Here is a 16,587-nt window from a genome sequence, read left to right as displayed (position 1 = left end):
AGGCAAGGATATACAATGGAGAAAAGACAGTCTCTTCAATAAGTGGTGCTGGGAAAACTGGAGAGCTACATGTAAAAGAATGAAATTAGAACACTCCCTAACACCATACACAAACATAAACTCAAAATGGATTAGAGACCTAAATGTAAGACCGTGCACTATACAACTCTTAGAGGAAAACTAGGAAGAACACTCTTTGACATAAATCACAGCAAGATCTTTTTTGATACACCTCCTAGAGTAATGGGAATAAAAACAAAAATAAACAAATGGGACCTAATGAAACTTAAAATCTTTTGCACAGCAAAGGAAACCATAAGGAAGACGAAAAGACAACCTTCAGAATGGGAGAAAATGTTTGCAAATGAATCATCGGACAAAGGATTAATCTCCAAAATATATAAACAGCTCATGCAGCTCAATATTAAGAAAACAAACAACCCAGTCCAAAAATGGGCAGAAGACCTAAATAGACATTTAACCAAAGAAGACATACAGATGGCCAAGAGGCACGTGAAAAGCTGCTCAACATCACTAATTATTAGAGAAATCCAAGTCAAAACTACAATGAGGTATCACCTCACACCAGTTAGAATGGGCATCATCAGAAAATCTACAACCAACAAATGCTGGAGAGGGTGTGGAGAAAAGGGAACCCTCTTGCACTGTTGGTGGGAATGTAAATTGATACAGCCACTATGGAGAACAGTATGGAGGTTCCTTAAAAAACTAAAAATAGAATTACCATATGACCCAGCAATCCCACTACTGGGCATATACCCAGAGAAAACCATAATTAAGAAAGACACTTGCACCCCAATGTTCACTGAAGCACTATTTACAATATCCAGGTCATGGAAGCAACCTAAATGCCCATTGACAGACGAATGGATAAAGAAGATGTGGTACATATATACAATGGAATATTACTCAACCGTAAAAAGGAACAAAATTGGGTCATTTGTAGAGACGTGGATGCATCTAGAGACTATCATACAGAGTGAAGTAAGTCAGAAAGAGAAAAACAAATATCGTATATTAACACATATATGTGGAACCTAGAAAATGGTACAGGTGAACCAGTTTGCAGAGCAGAAATAGAGACATAGACGTAGAGAACAAACATATGGACACCAAGCAGGGAAAGCGGCGGGGGGTTGAGGTGGTGGTGTGATGAATCGGGTGATTGCAATTGACATGTATACACTGATGTGTATAAAATGGATGACTAATAGGGAAAAAAAAAAGTCCTGACCACAGCAGTCAGACAAGAAAAATAAATAAAAGGCATCCAAATTTAGAAGGGAATGGGCCTTCACTGGTGGCACAGTGGTTAAGAATCCTCCTGCCATTGCAGGGGACACAGGTTCAATCCCTGGTTCGGGAAGATCCCACATGCCACGGAGCAGCTAAGCCCGTGCACCACAACTACTGAGCCTGTGCTCTAGAACCTGTGAGCCACAACTACTGAGCACATGTGCCAGAACTACTGAAGCCCACACACCTAGAACCCATGCTCTGCAACAAGAGAAACCACCACAATGAGAAGCCTGCACACCACAGTGAAGAGTAGCCCCCGCTCACCACAACTAGAGAAATCCCACAGGGAGCAACAAAGACCCAACGTAGCCATAAATAAATTAAATAAATAAATAAGTAAATGAGGAAATTGTTCATGTTCAGAGCAATTAAAAATAAATAAATAAAATAAAATAAAATTGCATCAAACAGAATAGGAATAAACTTAACCAAGGACGTGAAAGACCTATACTCTGAACACTATAAAACACTGTTGAAGGAAATTGAAGATGATACAAAGAGATGGAAAGATATCCGGTGCTCTTGGATTGGAAGAATTAATATTGTTAAAATGGCCATACTACCCAGAGCAATCTACAGATTTAATGCAATCACTATCAAAATACCCATGACATTTTTCACAGAACTAATGAATTAAATAATCCTAAAATTTATATTGAACCATAAAAGACCCTGAATTGCTGAAGCAATCTTGAGAAAAAAGAACAAAGTTGGAGGTATCACGCTCCCGAACTTCAGACTGTACTATAAAGCTACAATAATCAAAACAACATGGTACTGGCACTAAAACAGACACACAGATCGATGGAACAGAATAGAGAGCCCAGAAATAAACCCACACACCATGGTCAGTTAATCTACAACAATGGAGGCAAGAATATACAGTGGAGAAAACAGAGTCTGTTCAATAAGTGGCGCTGGGAAAACTGGACAGCTACATGTAAAACAATGAGATTACATTTCCTCACACCATATACAAAAATAAACTCAAAATTAAAGACCTAAATGTAAGACTAGAAACCGTAAAACTCCTATAAGAGAACATAGGCAGAGTACTCTTTGACGTAAATCATAGTAATATTTTTTGGATCAGTCCCTAAGGTTAAAGAAATAAATGCAAAAATAAACAAGTGGGACCTAATTAAACTTAAAAACTTTTTGCACAGCAAAAGAATCATTGACCAAACAGAAAGACAACCTACTGAATAGGAGAAAATATTTGCAAATCTTATGACCAACAAGGGGTTAATATCCAAAATATATAATCAGTTCATACAACTCAACATGAAAAAAAAAACCCCAGTGGAAAAATGGGCAGAAGACCTAAATAGACATTTTTTCAAAGAAGACATATAGATGGTCAACAGGCACATGAAAAGATACTAAACACCACTAATTATTAGAGAAATACAAATCAAAATAACAAAGAGATATCACCTCACACCTGTCAAAATGGCTATCATCAAAAAGTAACGGGGCTTCCCTGGTGGCGCAGTGGTTGAGAGTCCACCTGCCGACGCAGGGGACGCGGGTTCGTGACCCCGTCCAGGAAGACCCCACATGCTGCGGAGCGGCTGGGCCCGTGAGCCATGGCCGCTGAGCCTGCGCGTCCGGAGCCTGTGCTCTGCGACGGGAGAGGCCACAACAGTGAGAGGCCCGCGTACAGCAAAAAAAAAAAAAAAAAAAAAGTAACAAATGTTGGCAAGGATGTGGAGAAAAGGAAACCCTCATATACTGTTCTTGGGAATGTAAATTGGTGCAACCACTGTGTAAAACAGTATGGAGGCTCCTCAGAAATCTAAAAATAGAAATACTGTATGATCCAGCAATTCCACTCCTGGGTATATATCCATAAAAAACAAAAACACTAATGTGAAAAGATACAGGCAACCCAGCATTCATAGCAGCACTATTTACAATAGTCAAGATATGGAAACAACCAAAGGTTTCATCAACAGATGAAAGGATAAAGAAGTTGTGGTGTGTGTATTTATTCACATATATAAATATATTTGTATACATATATAGTTATTTATAAATATATATATTTCAATATATATATTGTTCAGCACAGGGAATTATAGCCATTATTTTGTAATAACTTTTAATAGAGTATAATATATAAAAATACTGAATCACTGTGCTATACACCTGAAACAAATATAATATTATAAATCAACTATACTTCAATTTTAAAGAAAGAATTGAATGAAGCCCTATACAAAGTGAAAAAAAAATTATGTGCTTCAAAAGTCACCATCAAGAAAGTGAAAAGAGCCCACAGAATGGCAGTAGATATTTGCAAATCATGTATCTGGCAGAGGACCTATATTCAGAATATGTATGGATCTCTTCCAGCTCAACAATAGAAAGACAGATAACCCAGTTTTTAAAATGAACAACGAATTTGAATACATATTTCTCCAAAGAAGACATACAAATGGCCAATAAGCGCATGAAAAGATGCATCATTAGTCATTAGAGAAATGCAAATCAAAACCGTGATAAGATACCACTTCACACCCAATCAAAAGACAGGTAATAACAAGTGTTGGTAATAACAAGTGTTAGTGAGGATGCAGAGAATTTTGAGAAATTTGGCAATTTCTCAAACAGGTAAACAGAGTTACCAAATGACCCAGCAGTCCTCCTAAGTATAAATCCAGGAGAAATAAGAACATGTCTATAGAAAAGCTGTACGTGAATGTTCATAGCAGCATTACTCAGTAGCCAAAATGTAGAAACAACCTAAATGTCTATCAGATCACGAATGGATAAGCAGGGGCTTCCCTGGTGGCACAGTGGTTAAGAATCTGCCTGCCAGTGCAGGGACACTGTTTCAAGCCCTGGTCCGGGAAGATCCCACATGCTGCAGAGCAGCTAAGCCCATGTGCCACAACTACTGAGCCTGCGCTCTAGAGCCCGCGAGCCACAACTACTGAGCCCACGTGCCTAGTGCTTGTGCTCCTCAACAAGAGAAGCCACCGCAATGAGAAGCCCGCACACCTCAACGAAGTGTAGCCCCTGCTCACCGCAAGTAGAGAAAGCCAGCGCACAGCAATGAAGACGCAACACAGCCAAAAATAAATAAATAAATATATTAAAAAAAAAAAAAAGAATGGTAAGCAGAATGTGATGTGTACATACAATAGAATATTATTCAGCCATAAAAATGAAGGAAGTACTGGTACCTGCTTACAACATGGATGAACCTTGAAAATGTCATGCTAAGTGAGTAAAGGACTATATATTGTAGATTCTGTTTATGTGCAGTGTCCAGAATAGACAAGTCCATAGAGACAGGAAGGAGATCAGTGGGTCCCCCGGACTAGAGCTGGGGGGAGGAGGAAGGAGGAGTGACTGCCAGTAGTCATAGGGTTTCTTTTTGGAGTAAAGAAAATGTTCTAGAAGTAGGTTGTGGTGATGGTTACACTAAAGACCACTGACATATACACTTTAAATGGGTGAATTTTATTAGTGTGTGAAATATATCTCAAACCTTAAAAAGTTGATAGTTGATATCTGAAAAGTTAGAAAAAAAAAACAGAACAAAAAGCCTTCAGTGTGTAAGCAGTCAAATTGTATTTACTTCTTAGGTAGCCAAATTCTTTAATAAATACTTATAAATACAGTAAATAGTTACTTATTCCTATTCATTAATTCAACAAATAATTGACTGCCTTTTTTGTGCTAGGTGTGCTGTCAGGTGCTAGGTAGAAAGATGCCTCACCTCAGCTTTGCCTCTACTTCTTCAGGCTTCCAAGTAAGGTGGTACGCCTGGGGGACAGCAGCTGTCTCTGTGCCTGGCCTCACTTGCATTTTCCCCCGTTTGGAAAGGTGTCGGGTATTTCTGATGCCTTAGTCAGCACAGAGCAAGGAGGACCTTGACTATAGTTTCAGAGCCTTAAGCTTCACCTCATGCTCCAAATCCAAGACAGAGCAGCTGAGAATGGAGCTAGCTGTGCCACCAATTGCTTCTCTCCCATTGTTAATCCCTTTAATTCTGCCGTCCGCAGGCACCCCTCCCTTCACACTGTCCTGTTGCCCACTTGTGATATGACTGAACAAGTGGTTTTGGCTTTGAAAGGTGATTCTTAGAGACACCTCAAGTGACCCAGTCCCTGGCTTGTGGGGATGCTCTTGATGCTCATTACCATGGGGCACCAGAGATCTCCTGTGGGCTAATAACACTTTCAAGGTAGCTGCTGCTGACTCCCCTGAGATCCCGGCCTCGCTGCCAGGGTCATTAGAGGGGGCAGCATTTCAGTGCTAAGGGCAAACAGTGAGAAGCCGCCAGTCTCTTTTGGTTCTTACAGAAGGGTTTATGCTCTGGCACTTGAGTTATCAAATCGCTTTAAAGCATGGGACAACTAGCTTAGTGATGATTTTATACGTGTGTGTGTGTGTGTGTGTGTGTGTGTGTGTGTTATACGCTGTATTTCTGCTTTGCTGTGTCATTCCCTGGTCAAGGCGTTATAGTTTATTTTAAAATTTGTCTATCTCTTTCACAAACCTTGAGTTTTATGGCCAAAAGGAAAAAAAAAAGTGAGCCACTTTTCAGTCTATGTGTACTTTTTTCACGGAGCCCTAGACTTAAACTAATTCTAATTTCTCTCTCCCCCCAAATTGATGAATTTATCAGTATCCTAAAACGCTCATTACATTTACAAAAGAATGCTTCCTGGTGGCATGTGGATGGAGAAATCCAGCTGGGTTTGGAGGGTAAAAGCTCATGTTGGCCCTTAGCCTGCCATAACTGTCCTGCCTGCCTCTCTAACCACCACCCTCAAGCTCCTGGTGCCTGCAGAGCATAAGAAAAGCTTCTTCTCCCCTGCTGGGCTCTCCCCTCATTGCTATAGGAGGGGAGTAGCAGGAAATGGAATCTGCCCTGGTCATGGGATTTTTTTTGAAAGAAACAAAGCATGATCTGATGAAGAGCAGGTTAATCCTGCTATTTCATTTCCCTTTCAGAAAGGGTGGGGGCAGGATTGTGATATGAAGTATTTGGTTTCACATCTGTTCCAGGAATTATCCTCGGCATAAACCCACTTTTCTTTCAAGCATCCTGAAGCATCCCAGGGAGCTCCTCCTCCCGGGGCATGCTCCCTGCCCCCACAGTTTATTTCATGGCCACAGAGCAGCTGACAGACTCCCTGAGAAATCATCCTGTCATTGCTATAGGAGGAGTCTTGGAAGTCAGAATTTCTGTGTGTCAGTGATATCAATTTTGTGCTCTGCTCTCCATGAAGGGTTTAGGGTAAAACCTAAACCCAGCAGTGTGGTATAATGGAAAGAGGACCCAATTTAAAAATCAAAGGAACTGGCTCTCATCTCCCCTTGGCTACTATTTGTGTGATCTCGGGCAAGTCACCAAACCTCTTCAGGCTCAAAGCCCTCATCTGTGAAATTAACATCTTGGCACTTTGAGAAATGAAGTTCAACTCGAAAATGATACAAATCTGTAATCTGTTACCTGTTATGTTTATCAACCTCAGTTTAAAGTAACTTTTCAACTTTCAAATCTTATTCATGGGAAAATGAAAAATAATTTCATATGTGGCAAGGTGACTTCTAGTTTTAAAACCTGAACTTAAGGGCCAACCAAAGCAATTATTCAAACAAACACAGGCTTGTAACTAGAGTTTTTTAAAAGTTTTCTGGAACTTCTGTTTTCTGTTTCCATCTTTGAGATGTTTAGCATTCTCATGTGGCCTTTGAGTGTATGGTAGGAATTTTCTGTGAATAATTATGTTCCACACACTATTAGGTGCACATAAGGAATAACAAACTAAGTGAAACACAAGATCCCCAACCTTAATTCAGAGAATAAACATATATACAAGGAAAAACAGAATTTCACAGTGAAGCAAAAGACAAATTCATATTTTGACAAATGTTAGTATATGCAGATGGTCCCCAGCTTACAATGGTTCAGCTTATAGTTTTTTGCCTTTATGATGGTGTGAAAGCAATATGCATTCAGTAGAAACCATACTCTGAATTTTGAATTGTGCTCCTTTCCTGGCCTAGTGATTTGCATTACAATCCTCTCTCATGATGCTGGGCAGGGAACACAGCCCCCAGTCAGCCACGTGATCACAGGGGTCAACAAGCAATACACTTCCAACCATTCTCTACCCAGACAACCAGTCTGTTTTTCACTGTCAGTAAAGTAGTCAACAAATTACATGAGATATTCAACACTTTATTATAAAACAGGCTTTGTATTCGTTGATTTTGCCCAACTGCAGGCTAGTGTAAGTGTTCTGAGCATGTTTAAGGTCGGCTGGGCTAAGCTATGATGTTTGGTAGATTAGGTGTATTACGGCAGCAATGTAAATAAAACACACAGTTCAAGGAACAACTGGACCAAGGGTCAGACGGGAGATATATGGGGGGAAAAAATGAGAAAATAAGATCCGGCAAAGGCAGTACTTTTAGTAACATGAAAAAGTAGTGACTTCACCTGGTATAAAATTATTCACCTGAGGCTGAAATTAAGTTCTGACTAAGATCAACCATAGCTGGACAATACTAACATCATTAAAAAGTATGGCTAATAATAAACCTTGTAAGGAATGAATAAGGATGGTTTACTTAATCACTCAATTTGGAGAAAAATCCACATCTTTAAAGTGTTAACCTTTAATAATATTGAGTTTTTGGTAAGGTTACCTTTCCTCTTTCTCACCTCTCTGAAAAATCCTTCTTAGTCACTCTTTTAAAGCTCTTCATCCTTTGCTTACTTGTGAATTTTCCTTCTCTAGAATCCTGCCTTTGAGAAAGGTTTATTGCAGGGCCAAGCAAGGAGAATGGGTGGCTCATGCTCAAAACTCCTAACAGTTTTTGGGGAAAAGTTTTTATAGGCAAAATTTGGGGTGAGAACTGCAGGGTGTGTGACTTTCTTCTGATTGGTTGGTAGTGAGGTAGGAGGGCGGTGCTCCAGGAATCTTGTGCTCAGCCTGAAGTTACCATCCCCCACCTGGGTGGGGGCCCTAGTTCTTTCCAGTAGTTTCAACTGACCTCCATATTTGACGGTTCCAAACCTGTACCTCCAGCCAGGGCTGTCATGTATGGCTTCACAGATTGGTTGTGCACTGCACAATTCTGGAAATAACATATACATAAAACAGGTACGTAGCAGCCCTTCTCTACCCAAACTTCTCCCTGGAGCCACCTCTAGACATCTCTCCTGAATCTCTCACAGTCATGTCAAACCCAGCACGTCCAAAACTGTGCTTGTCATCCTCTCAGACACACTCCCCTTATGGTCCCTCCCTGTTCACCTTCAATAAAGTAAAGCCAGAAACCTAAGAATCATTCTAGCTACTCCCCTCACCCCACATATCCCATTGGTTATCAATTATTATATTTTTCCCTTTAAACACTTCTCAGATCTTATGTCTAATCTCATTCATTTCCTCTGACTTAATTCAGACACATACCACTTTTTGTTTGAATTACTATAGTGTTTTCCATACAGATCTTTTTGCCCTCGGCCTCATTCTGATTTTATCCTCCACACTGCTAGTAGTGGTCTTTTAGAAACAGTTATAATTATGATACTTCCCCACTAAAAAGTTTTCAAAAGCTTTCCTTAAAGTACAAATTCTTCAGTGGGTAACCAGAGCCCTTCATGGCCTACTCCCTTCTCTACCCACATTTTCCACTACTCCCCCAACACGTACCTTTAAATTCCAGTCATTCTAAACTACTTGCTACGCTACCTCACACTTCCATGCCATTGCACAAGATGTTTCCTCTTTGTAGAAGTCCCACCTCCCCTTGGCTAACTCCGGCCATGCTTCCATTTCCAGATCTTGTCATCTCTTCCAAAGTCCTTCACCGACCACAGTACCCACTTCCCTCTCTTACCATTAACTCCTGTAATACCCTTTGCCTTCCTCTGTAACAGAATTTTCTAAAATACATTATTATATTTCAGTTGTTGACCTCTACCACCAGGTTATAAACTCCCAGAAGGATTAGGAATTATGTCATTCACCTCTATATCACCAGTGCTTTTCACAGTGCTGGGCATTTAATAGGTATTCAGTAAGTGAATGTGGGATAAAAGATCAGTTTCTATTGCTGTTATAAGATTTAACATTCACTAAATAAGTCTCTGGACAATGTTAGATTAACTGTGCAGTGTTCACATCCTGTAAATTTGGGGTATTTTAATAACTATGTCTATGCTTCTTTCTCTTCCTTGGACTTCTGAGAGGAAGAGAAGAAACTTCATGAAACTTCATGCCATTTTTGTAATCAGCTTTTTCCTGGTGTTCAAGGGCTGTGTTCTTTGATTCACCCAGAAACCCATGTGGGGAAAAGAAGAGGCATATAATAGAGTACCTATCTTTAATAAGCTTAAGATGTTAAATCCACTACTTGTTGACTTTAAAAAGATAAGGAGATGTAAATACAAATCTTCCAGAATTGACTCAGTAGCAAACTACTAGGGTGTATGTGCCCATACCTTATGAATTGATCATTTTCAGAATGTAGCTATTTGCTTATAATTACTTTTCATTCACCTATCACAGCCCCTAAAGGGGGAAAAAATGTAAAATAAAGTATCAGTTAACTGTAATTTTTATTATTTTTTAAAAAATGTTTTTACCCATAACTTCAAGGAAGAAAGATGCAAATAGCAAACATATCAGGTGACATGGTACAATAGGAAAAAATCCTGGACTTGGATTCTATTACCATACTTGCCACTTAGGAACTGTGTAACCTTGAACAAGTTAGTTAACTTCTGCAGGCTCAGTATAGTCATCTGTAAAATGGAAACACATTCATTTAGAAGGTTTTTTTAATGCCTACTATGTGTCAGGTGCTTTGCTTGGCACCTGAACTAAAATACTGTAGCTGCTATGTCTTCTTCATGGAGTTGCTGTGAAAACTAGATGAGATATTGCATGTGAAAATGGTGGTGGTGGTGGTGGTGGTGGTGGTTTTTCTATCAAGCAACACCTAGAACAGTTTCAATCTTCAGTCATCAAAGACATAATTTGGGGCAGAAAAGTACACTGATTCATTTGCAGCAAGGTATGAAGCAAAGAAAAATTGGGCCTTAACCCCAATTAACAAAGAAGTTCAAGTAGCCTCAATATTCTTTGCCCAAGCATTCCAGCTAAGACAGGTTTTTCTTTGTTGGTACATGAGGTTATTGGTAATATTCGTTATCTATTACTGCATAACAAATTTTACCCAAAAATTATGGCTTCAAACAACAAACATTTATTATCTCACAATTTCTATGAGTCAGGCATTCTAGCTTAGCTGGAGATCTCTGGCTTAAGGTCTCACATGAGGGTGTATCAGGCTGTCAGCTGGGAGCTGTGATCTCATCTGAAGGCCCAACTGGGGGATCTGCTTCCAAGCTCACTCATATGGTTATTGTCAGGCCTCTTTCCACTCAGTCCTCTCCAAAGGGCCTCTGTATGAACTGAGATATGCCCCCTACCACAGGTTCATATGTGAAATTTTAACCCCCCAGTACTTCAGAATGTGACTATATTTGGAGATAGAACCTTTAAAGGGGTGATTAAGTTAAAAGGAGGCTGTTATGGTGAGCCCTAATCCAGTCTGACTGGTGTCCTTAGAAGAAGAGGAAATTTGGACACACAGAGAGGCATCAGGGATTCACTCAGAGGAAAGACCCTGTGAGGACACAAGAAGAAGATGGGCATCTGCAAGCCAAGGGGAGGGGCCTCAGAAGAAACCAAACCTGCCTACACTTTGATCTTGGACTTCCAGCCTCCTGAACTGTGAGAAAATAAATTTCTGTTGTTTAAGCCAACCATTCTGTGGTATTTTCTTATGCAGCCTGGGCAAACTAATACAGCTGACTCACAACATGGCAGCTGGCCTCCCCTGAACAAGCAATACATGAGAGAATGGGAGAGCACCCAAGGCAAAAGCCACAGTCTTTGTACAATTTAACCTTGGAAGTGACATCCCATAACTTTTGCTGTATTCTCTGTAAGAAGAGAGTCAGTAAGTCTGGTCTATACTCAGGGTGGGGAGATTACATAAGGGCATGAGTATCAGGAGGCAGGAATCACAGACCATCTTAAAGGCTGCCTACCACACTCGTTTTTTTTTCAATAAAGTAAAAATAAAAAATTAAGAGATGGACACATTGGCAGTTTTTACATGGTAAAGTAGGTTCATCTTCATCAAATACATGAGCACTCTGACTGATATAATCTGTAGGCCATACTACTATTCTGTGAAGCTAAGGTTCTCATCTGGCAGATAGAAATTTTTGACATTTAGGACAAGTTTTTCTGGGAGTGAAAAACGGCATTTTATGGACTAGATTGAAGAGAAATGGTACAATGGAGCCTTAAGTCTATGTCTAATACAGTGATTCTCAACCAGCGGTGCATACCAAGAGGGAAAAGAGGAGGGGAGTTACCATAAGTTTAAAAAAAAGCATAGTCAAACTGTAATATAATTATGTATGGAGAGTGATAAGAAATTTACAGCTTTCATAAAACAAACTGCAGAAAGTAAAATGGAACAAAATCTCCATCTGGCTGATGGAGCGTAGTCATAAAAGGTCGAGAAACTACTCTCATCATTCTTTTATTGTTAATAGACAAAAAGAGGGATACAAGACAGTAGCTTAGACATGGGCATGCAATGAACCATAATACCCAGAGAGATGATACACTTTAGAAAATCCAGTGAAAAGTAATAAAAATGATTAGTGGGCCGTATGGATTAGTTTAGAAGATAAATGTAAAGTAACAGACATATTCAGGAGCCTTTCGAGAACTAATAGGAAGATCTTTACAAGAGAAGGTTAGATGATAGTTAAACTCAAGCTTTATTTCAAAGGATCCAGAGGACATGTGCTTTGTGGTGATAGTGATTGACATCTGATTCCTCAGAAAGTACACTGAGCTGCCAATAGCTTTAGCCTCTAAATTTAGTAGCGCTGTCAGCTTGATTGTCTCGTGTTTGTCTAACCATCAGAGTCTATGTGGCAAAGCTGTCATTATTCCCGCCTAAGGTCAAACTTCTTTTCACCTACAGCCCTCTTTTTGGTCTCTAAAATGATGCTAACGTGAGGTTAAACGCTCCCTTTCAGAGTACTCTAAGAGCTATCACTTGTAATAACATCTCCACATATTAAGCTCCAATAATTTGGCTCCTGCTTTGCTGGAACTCCCCCTTGGGTGGCCCTTTGTTTTAAGAGAGGAAGAAGCTGTTTCCTGTTATCTCCTGGTTGCACGATAACAAGATGACAGACAGGTTCTAGGGTCCATTTCAGTTTTCCTTACAAAAAGGTGTGGAATTAGAGGGTGAGACACGGGAGGATCTCACAAGATGACCCACGCTAAAAAGGTGTCTTGGAATTTGAATAATATTTTTATGGATTACCTAAAGAGTTCTCCTGAAGTAAATGTTTATGTTGGTATGGAACAATTTTTGAAATATATTGTCAAGTGAAAGATTTTGTTTTTAATTCCACTGTAGATTATGCTCCCATCCGTGTAAAAAGGGGAGAAGGAATATATGTTTATCGTATGTTTGCTTGTATGTGCAAAGACTATTCTGAGACGGATACAGATACACACAGCAGTAACATAGCAAAGAGTCTAGGGTAGAAGAGACACTTTTAACTCTACACCCGTCTGTGTTGTTTGATTTTCTTTTTTTTTTAATTTGTGCAGAGATTACTTTTTTTTTTGGTTGCGCCAGGTCTTAGTTGTGGCAGGCGGGCTCCTTAGTTGCGGCTTGCCGGCTACTTAGCTGCGGCATGCGAACTCTTAGTTGTGGCATGCCTGTGGGATATAGTTCCCTGGCCAGGGATGGAACCCGGGCCCACTGCATTGGGAGCCTAGAGTCTTAACCACTGTGCCACCAGGGAAGTCCCCCAGATTACTTTTTAAAAATACAAATAGAAACAGTTTTTTAAGTGTGGTCAGATCTTTCTTTCTCTCCGTCCCTCTTTGCCTCTTCTTTCTCTCCATCTTTTTTCATCTCTCTTCATGTCTCTTCACAGCTTCATTAAACTCCCTCTTTCTTCTTTAAATGGTTTCTTCCACGTAGCAAGGTTAGATGGAGGGTAATTTGAGCAGCAGCTACAGCCTTATTCTTTGCAGTTTAATGACCACAGGGTGAAAAGGACTCTTCTATGTTAGTATATATACATCCTAAGGAAGGGCTGTGACTGGCTTGGCTTGGATGACATGACCACCTCTTAAAGCAATTGCTGCGGGTAAGGGGATGGGACTCTGGCCAGTTCTGGGTCATCTGCCAGCTTTTGTGATGGAAAGGGTATAGGAGGAACATTTGTAGTCTGGCCGTAATCACCTGATTGGAATAGAGGAGGTAGGGTTATAGTTTTCCCAGAGGAAGTGAAAGGAGCTAAAACCATAAGCAGATGGGAAGGGACGCTAGGCAGACAAAAACAATAGATTTCCCCCTGCTTTCCACCCTTCCTAGCATCTATACAGATATAGGGTTACATAAGACAATGTATGCAGTAAATATCAATACTTCATATAGTACCTGAAACAGAATAAGAGATAGATCAATATATATTATTATTCAATATCTCCTTTTTAATTGTGAAAAAATACACATAACACAAAATTTAGCATTTTAACCATTTTTAAGTGTACAGTTCAGTGGATTAAGGACATTCACATCATTGTACAACCATCGCCACCATCCGTCTTTAGAACTTCTTTATACCTTGCACAATTGAAACTCTGTACCCATTGAACGCTAACTCCCTGTTTCCCCTCCCCCACTCCCTGGCAACCACCATTCTGCTTTCTGTCTCTATGAATTTGTCTACTCTAGAGACTGCATGTAAGTGGAATCATACAGTATTTGTCATTTTGTGACTGGCTTGTTTAACTCAGCATAATGTCCTCAAGGATCTTTTGTGTTGCAGCATGTGTCGGAATTCCTTCCTTTCTAAAGGCTGAATAATATTCCATTGTATGTGTGTGCCACATTTTGTTTATCCAGTCATCCGTCGATGGGTACTTGGGTTACTTTCACCTTTCGGCTATGTGAATAATGCTCCTGTGAACATGGATGTACAAATATCTGCTCAAGACCCTGCTTTCAGCTCTTTTGGGTATATACCAAGATGTAGAATTGCTGAATTACTTACATCAGGAAATGGTTATCATAATATGTGTAGGGAATATTTATCATCTCATATAGATACAAAATTAAAGAAATATTTTTTAAAAATTCTTTGTGATGAGAACTCTTAGGATTTACTCTCCTAACGTCTTTCATATGTAACACACAGCAGTGTTCATTGTATTATCAAGTTGTACATTACATCCTTAGTACTTATGTGTCTTGTAACTGGAAGTGTGTACCTTTTGACCACCTTCATCTAATTCCCCCTCCCTGCCTCTGGTAACCACAAATCTGATCTCTTTTTCTATGAGTTTGTTTGTTCCTGTTACACAAAATAGTGATTTGGTATTTCTTTACATTCCAAAATGACCACCATGATAAGTCTAGTTATGTCACCGTACAAAGGTATTACATGGTTATTTACTTTATTCCCCACACTGTACGTAGCCATATATATATATATGAACGATTAATTTGCTGGTCTCTTAAGTTCAAACACATTTTAACAGCTCTGCATTTTTACTGCCCCTCCCCTCACATTTACTGTTTTTTACATCATATCATACATCTTTCTGTTTTGTGTATCCCTTAACAACTTATTGTGGCTATAGATGATTTTACTATATACGTTTGTCTTTTATCCTTCCTACTAGCTCTATACATGGCTGATTTACTACCTTTACTGTATATTTGTCTTTACCAATGAGATTTTTCCTTTCATAATTTTCATGTTCCTAGTAGTGGCCTTTTCTTTTTCCCTTAGAGAAGTCCCTTTAACATTTCTTATAAAGCTGTCTTGGTGGTGCTGAACTCTTTGGTGGTGCTTGCTTGTAAAACTTTTGATCTCTCTATCGTATCTAAACGAAAGCCTTGCCAGGTAGAGTATTCCTGGCTGTAGGTATATCATGCCACTCCCTTCTGGCCTGCAAAGTTTCTGCTGAAAAGTCAGCTGATAGTGTTATGGGAGTTCCTTTGTATGTAACTCGTTGCTTTTCCCTTGCAGCTTTTAACATTCTCTATCTTTAATTTTTGCCATTTTAATTACAGTGTGTCTTGGTGTGATCTCCTTTGGGTTGATCCTGTTTGGGAGTCTCTGTGCTTCCTAGATAGTATTTTAGAAGTCGAATTTGAGATGATGGCTGAACATTAAATTCAGAAAAGTCTTCTCAAAAGCCAGGGAGAAGTCAGAGCTGCATGTAGAGTTTAGCAATCGTCCTTGTATAGCTACCTGTTAAAACTGTCAGTGGATAAATTCTCTGAAGGAAAGGATGTAAGAAAGAGCAACAAAGTGCAAAAGAGAAAAGGAGGCAGTGGAGGAGTCCAAGGAACCAGCGTCGAGAGGAGACACCTGGGTGTTTCAGAATCTCAGAGGACCACATAGGAGAGATCAAAAGGGTGGGAATGATTGATGAACTCAGATGCTAAGATAGATGATATTTAGTTGCCTGTGAGTAAGATTTTGTTAAATGTAGTCATTTTCATGCGAATACTGCCCTGTAGATTCCTTTACGATTTTCAGAATGTTTTCATGTGAATTATCTTCCAACAATCCAGTGGAGTACGCAAGTTATTATTCCTATACAAGAAAGAAAAGGAAGCTCAGAGAGACTGTGATTTTCCTAAGGTTTCTCCTGGCATCTCTCACTTTCCCCAGATGATCAGTCTTTGGGAAGCTGAAGGCCCTAGTTCAGAGATGCCTGAGTCTGAGGAGGCGCGAGGGGCTGGTTGTTCCCCTCTGGTGCCCAGGCAGCTTGTCATCCCAGCGCATGTGCTCTCATTCAGTGCCTCCTGGGAACAGTATCTACTGGTCTCTCTCAGCTTCCTGTGAACTGCTAAGGAATTTGATTGTCTAGACTCTAGAGCAGTGGTTTTTAAACTGTGGGTCATGACCTACGAGTGGGTCATCAAATCAATTTGGTGGGTCACAGCCAGGCTCACGAGAGACCGTGGTGCATGCCTCTTCTCAACCCTGCCTTCAATAACTTCACATTGCTTACTTGAACTCGGCTGTAGTGGAAATCAGCCAACAAGACAAAGTCAGGGCTTTTGTTTGCTTATTTTACCACAGAGGGCCAGTTGTTAAACAATTACTAGCATACCACTGGTCATAACCATCAATTCTTCCTCCCTCCCCCCACA

General features: G+C 39.9%; 1 protein-coding gene across 13 annotated transcripts in view; it reads left to right on the top strand.

Annotated features, from left to right (window-relative positions):
• Positions 1 to 16,587, top strand: part of TTLL5 (tubulin tyrosine ligase like 5) — a 305,050-nt gene that overhangs the window by 272,946 nt on the left and 15,517 nt on the right. For 11 of the 13 annotated variants that reach the window (XM_019920700.3, XM_073800210.1, XM_019920740.3 and 8 more), the window contains one exon: positions 10,932 to 11,096. The exons of the other annotated variants lie outside the window; for them this stretch is intronic. In XM_019920700.3, the coding sequence (XP_019776259.2) occupies positions 10,932 to 11,071 (140 nt within the window). In that variant the 3' untranslated portion in view covers positions 11,072 to 11,096. The remainder of the gene's footprint in view (positions 1 to 10,931; positions 11,097 to 16,587) is intronic. 13 annotated transcript variants of the gene reach the window in all.

The sequence above is a fragment of the Tursiops truncatus genome, chromosome 2, assembly GCF_011762595.2.
Source record: "Tursiops truncatus isolate mTurTru1 chromosome 2, mTurTru1.mat.Y, whole genome shotgun sequence".
NCBI lineage: Eukaryota > Metazoa > Chordata > Mammalia > Artiodactyla > Delphinidae > Tursiops > Tursiops truncatus.
The sequence above is the reverse complement of the archived record's forward strand: the minus strand, read 5'-3'. Positions and strand labels throughout refer to the sequence as shown.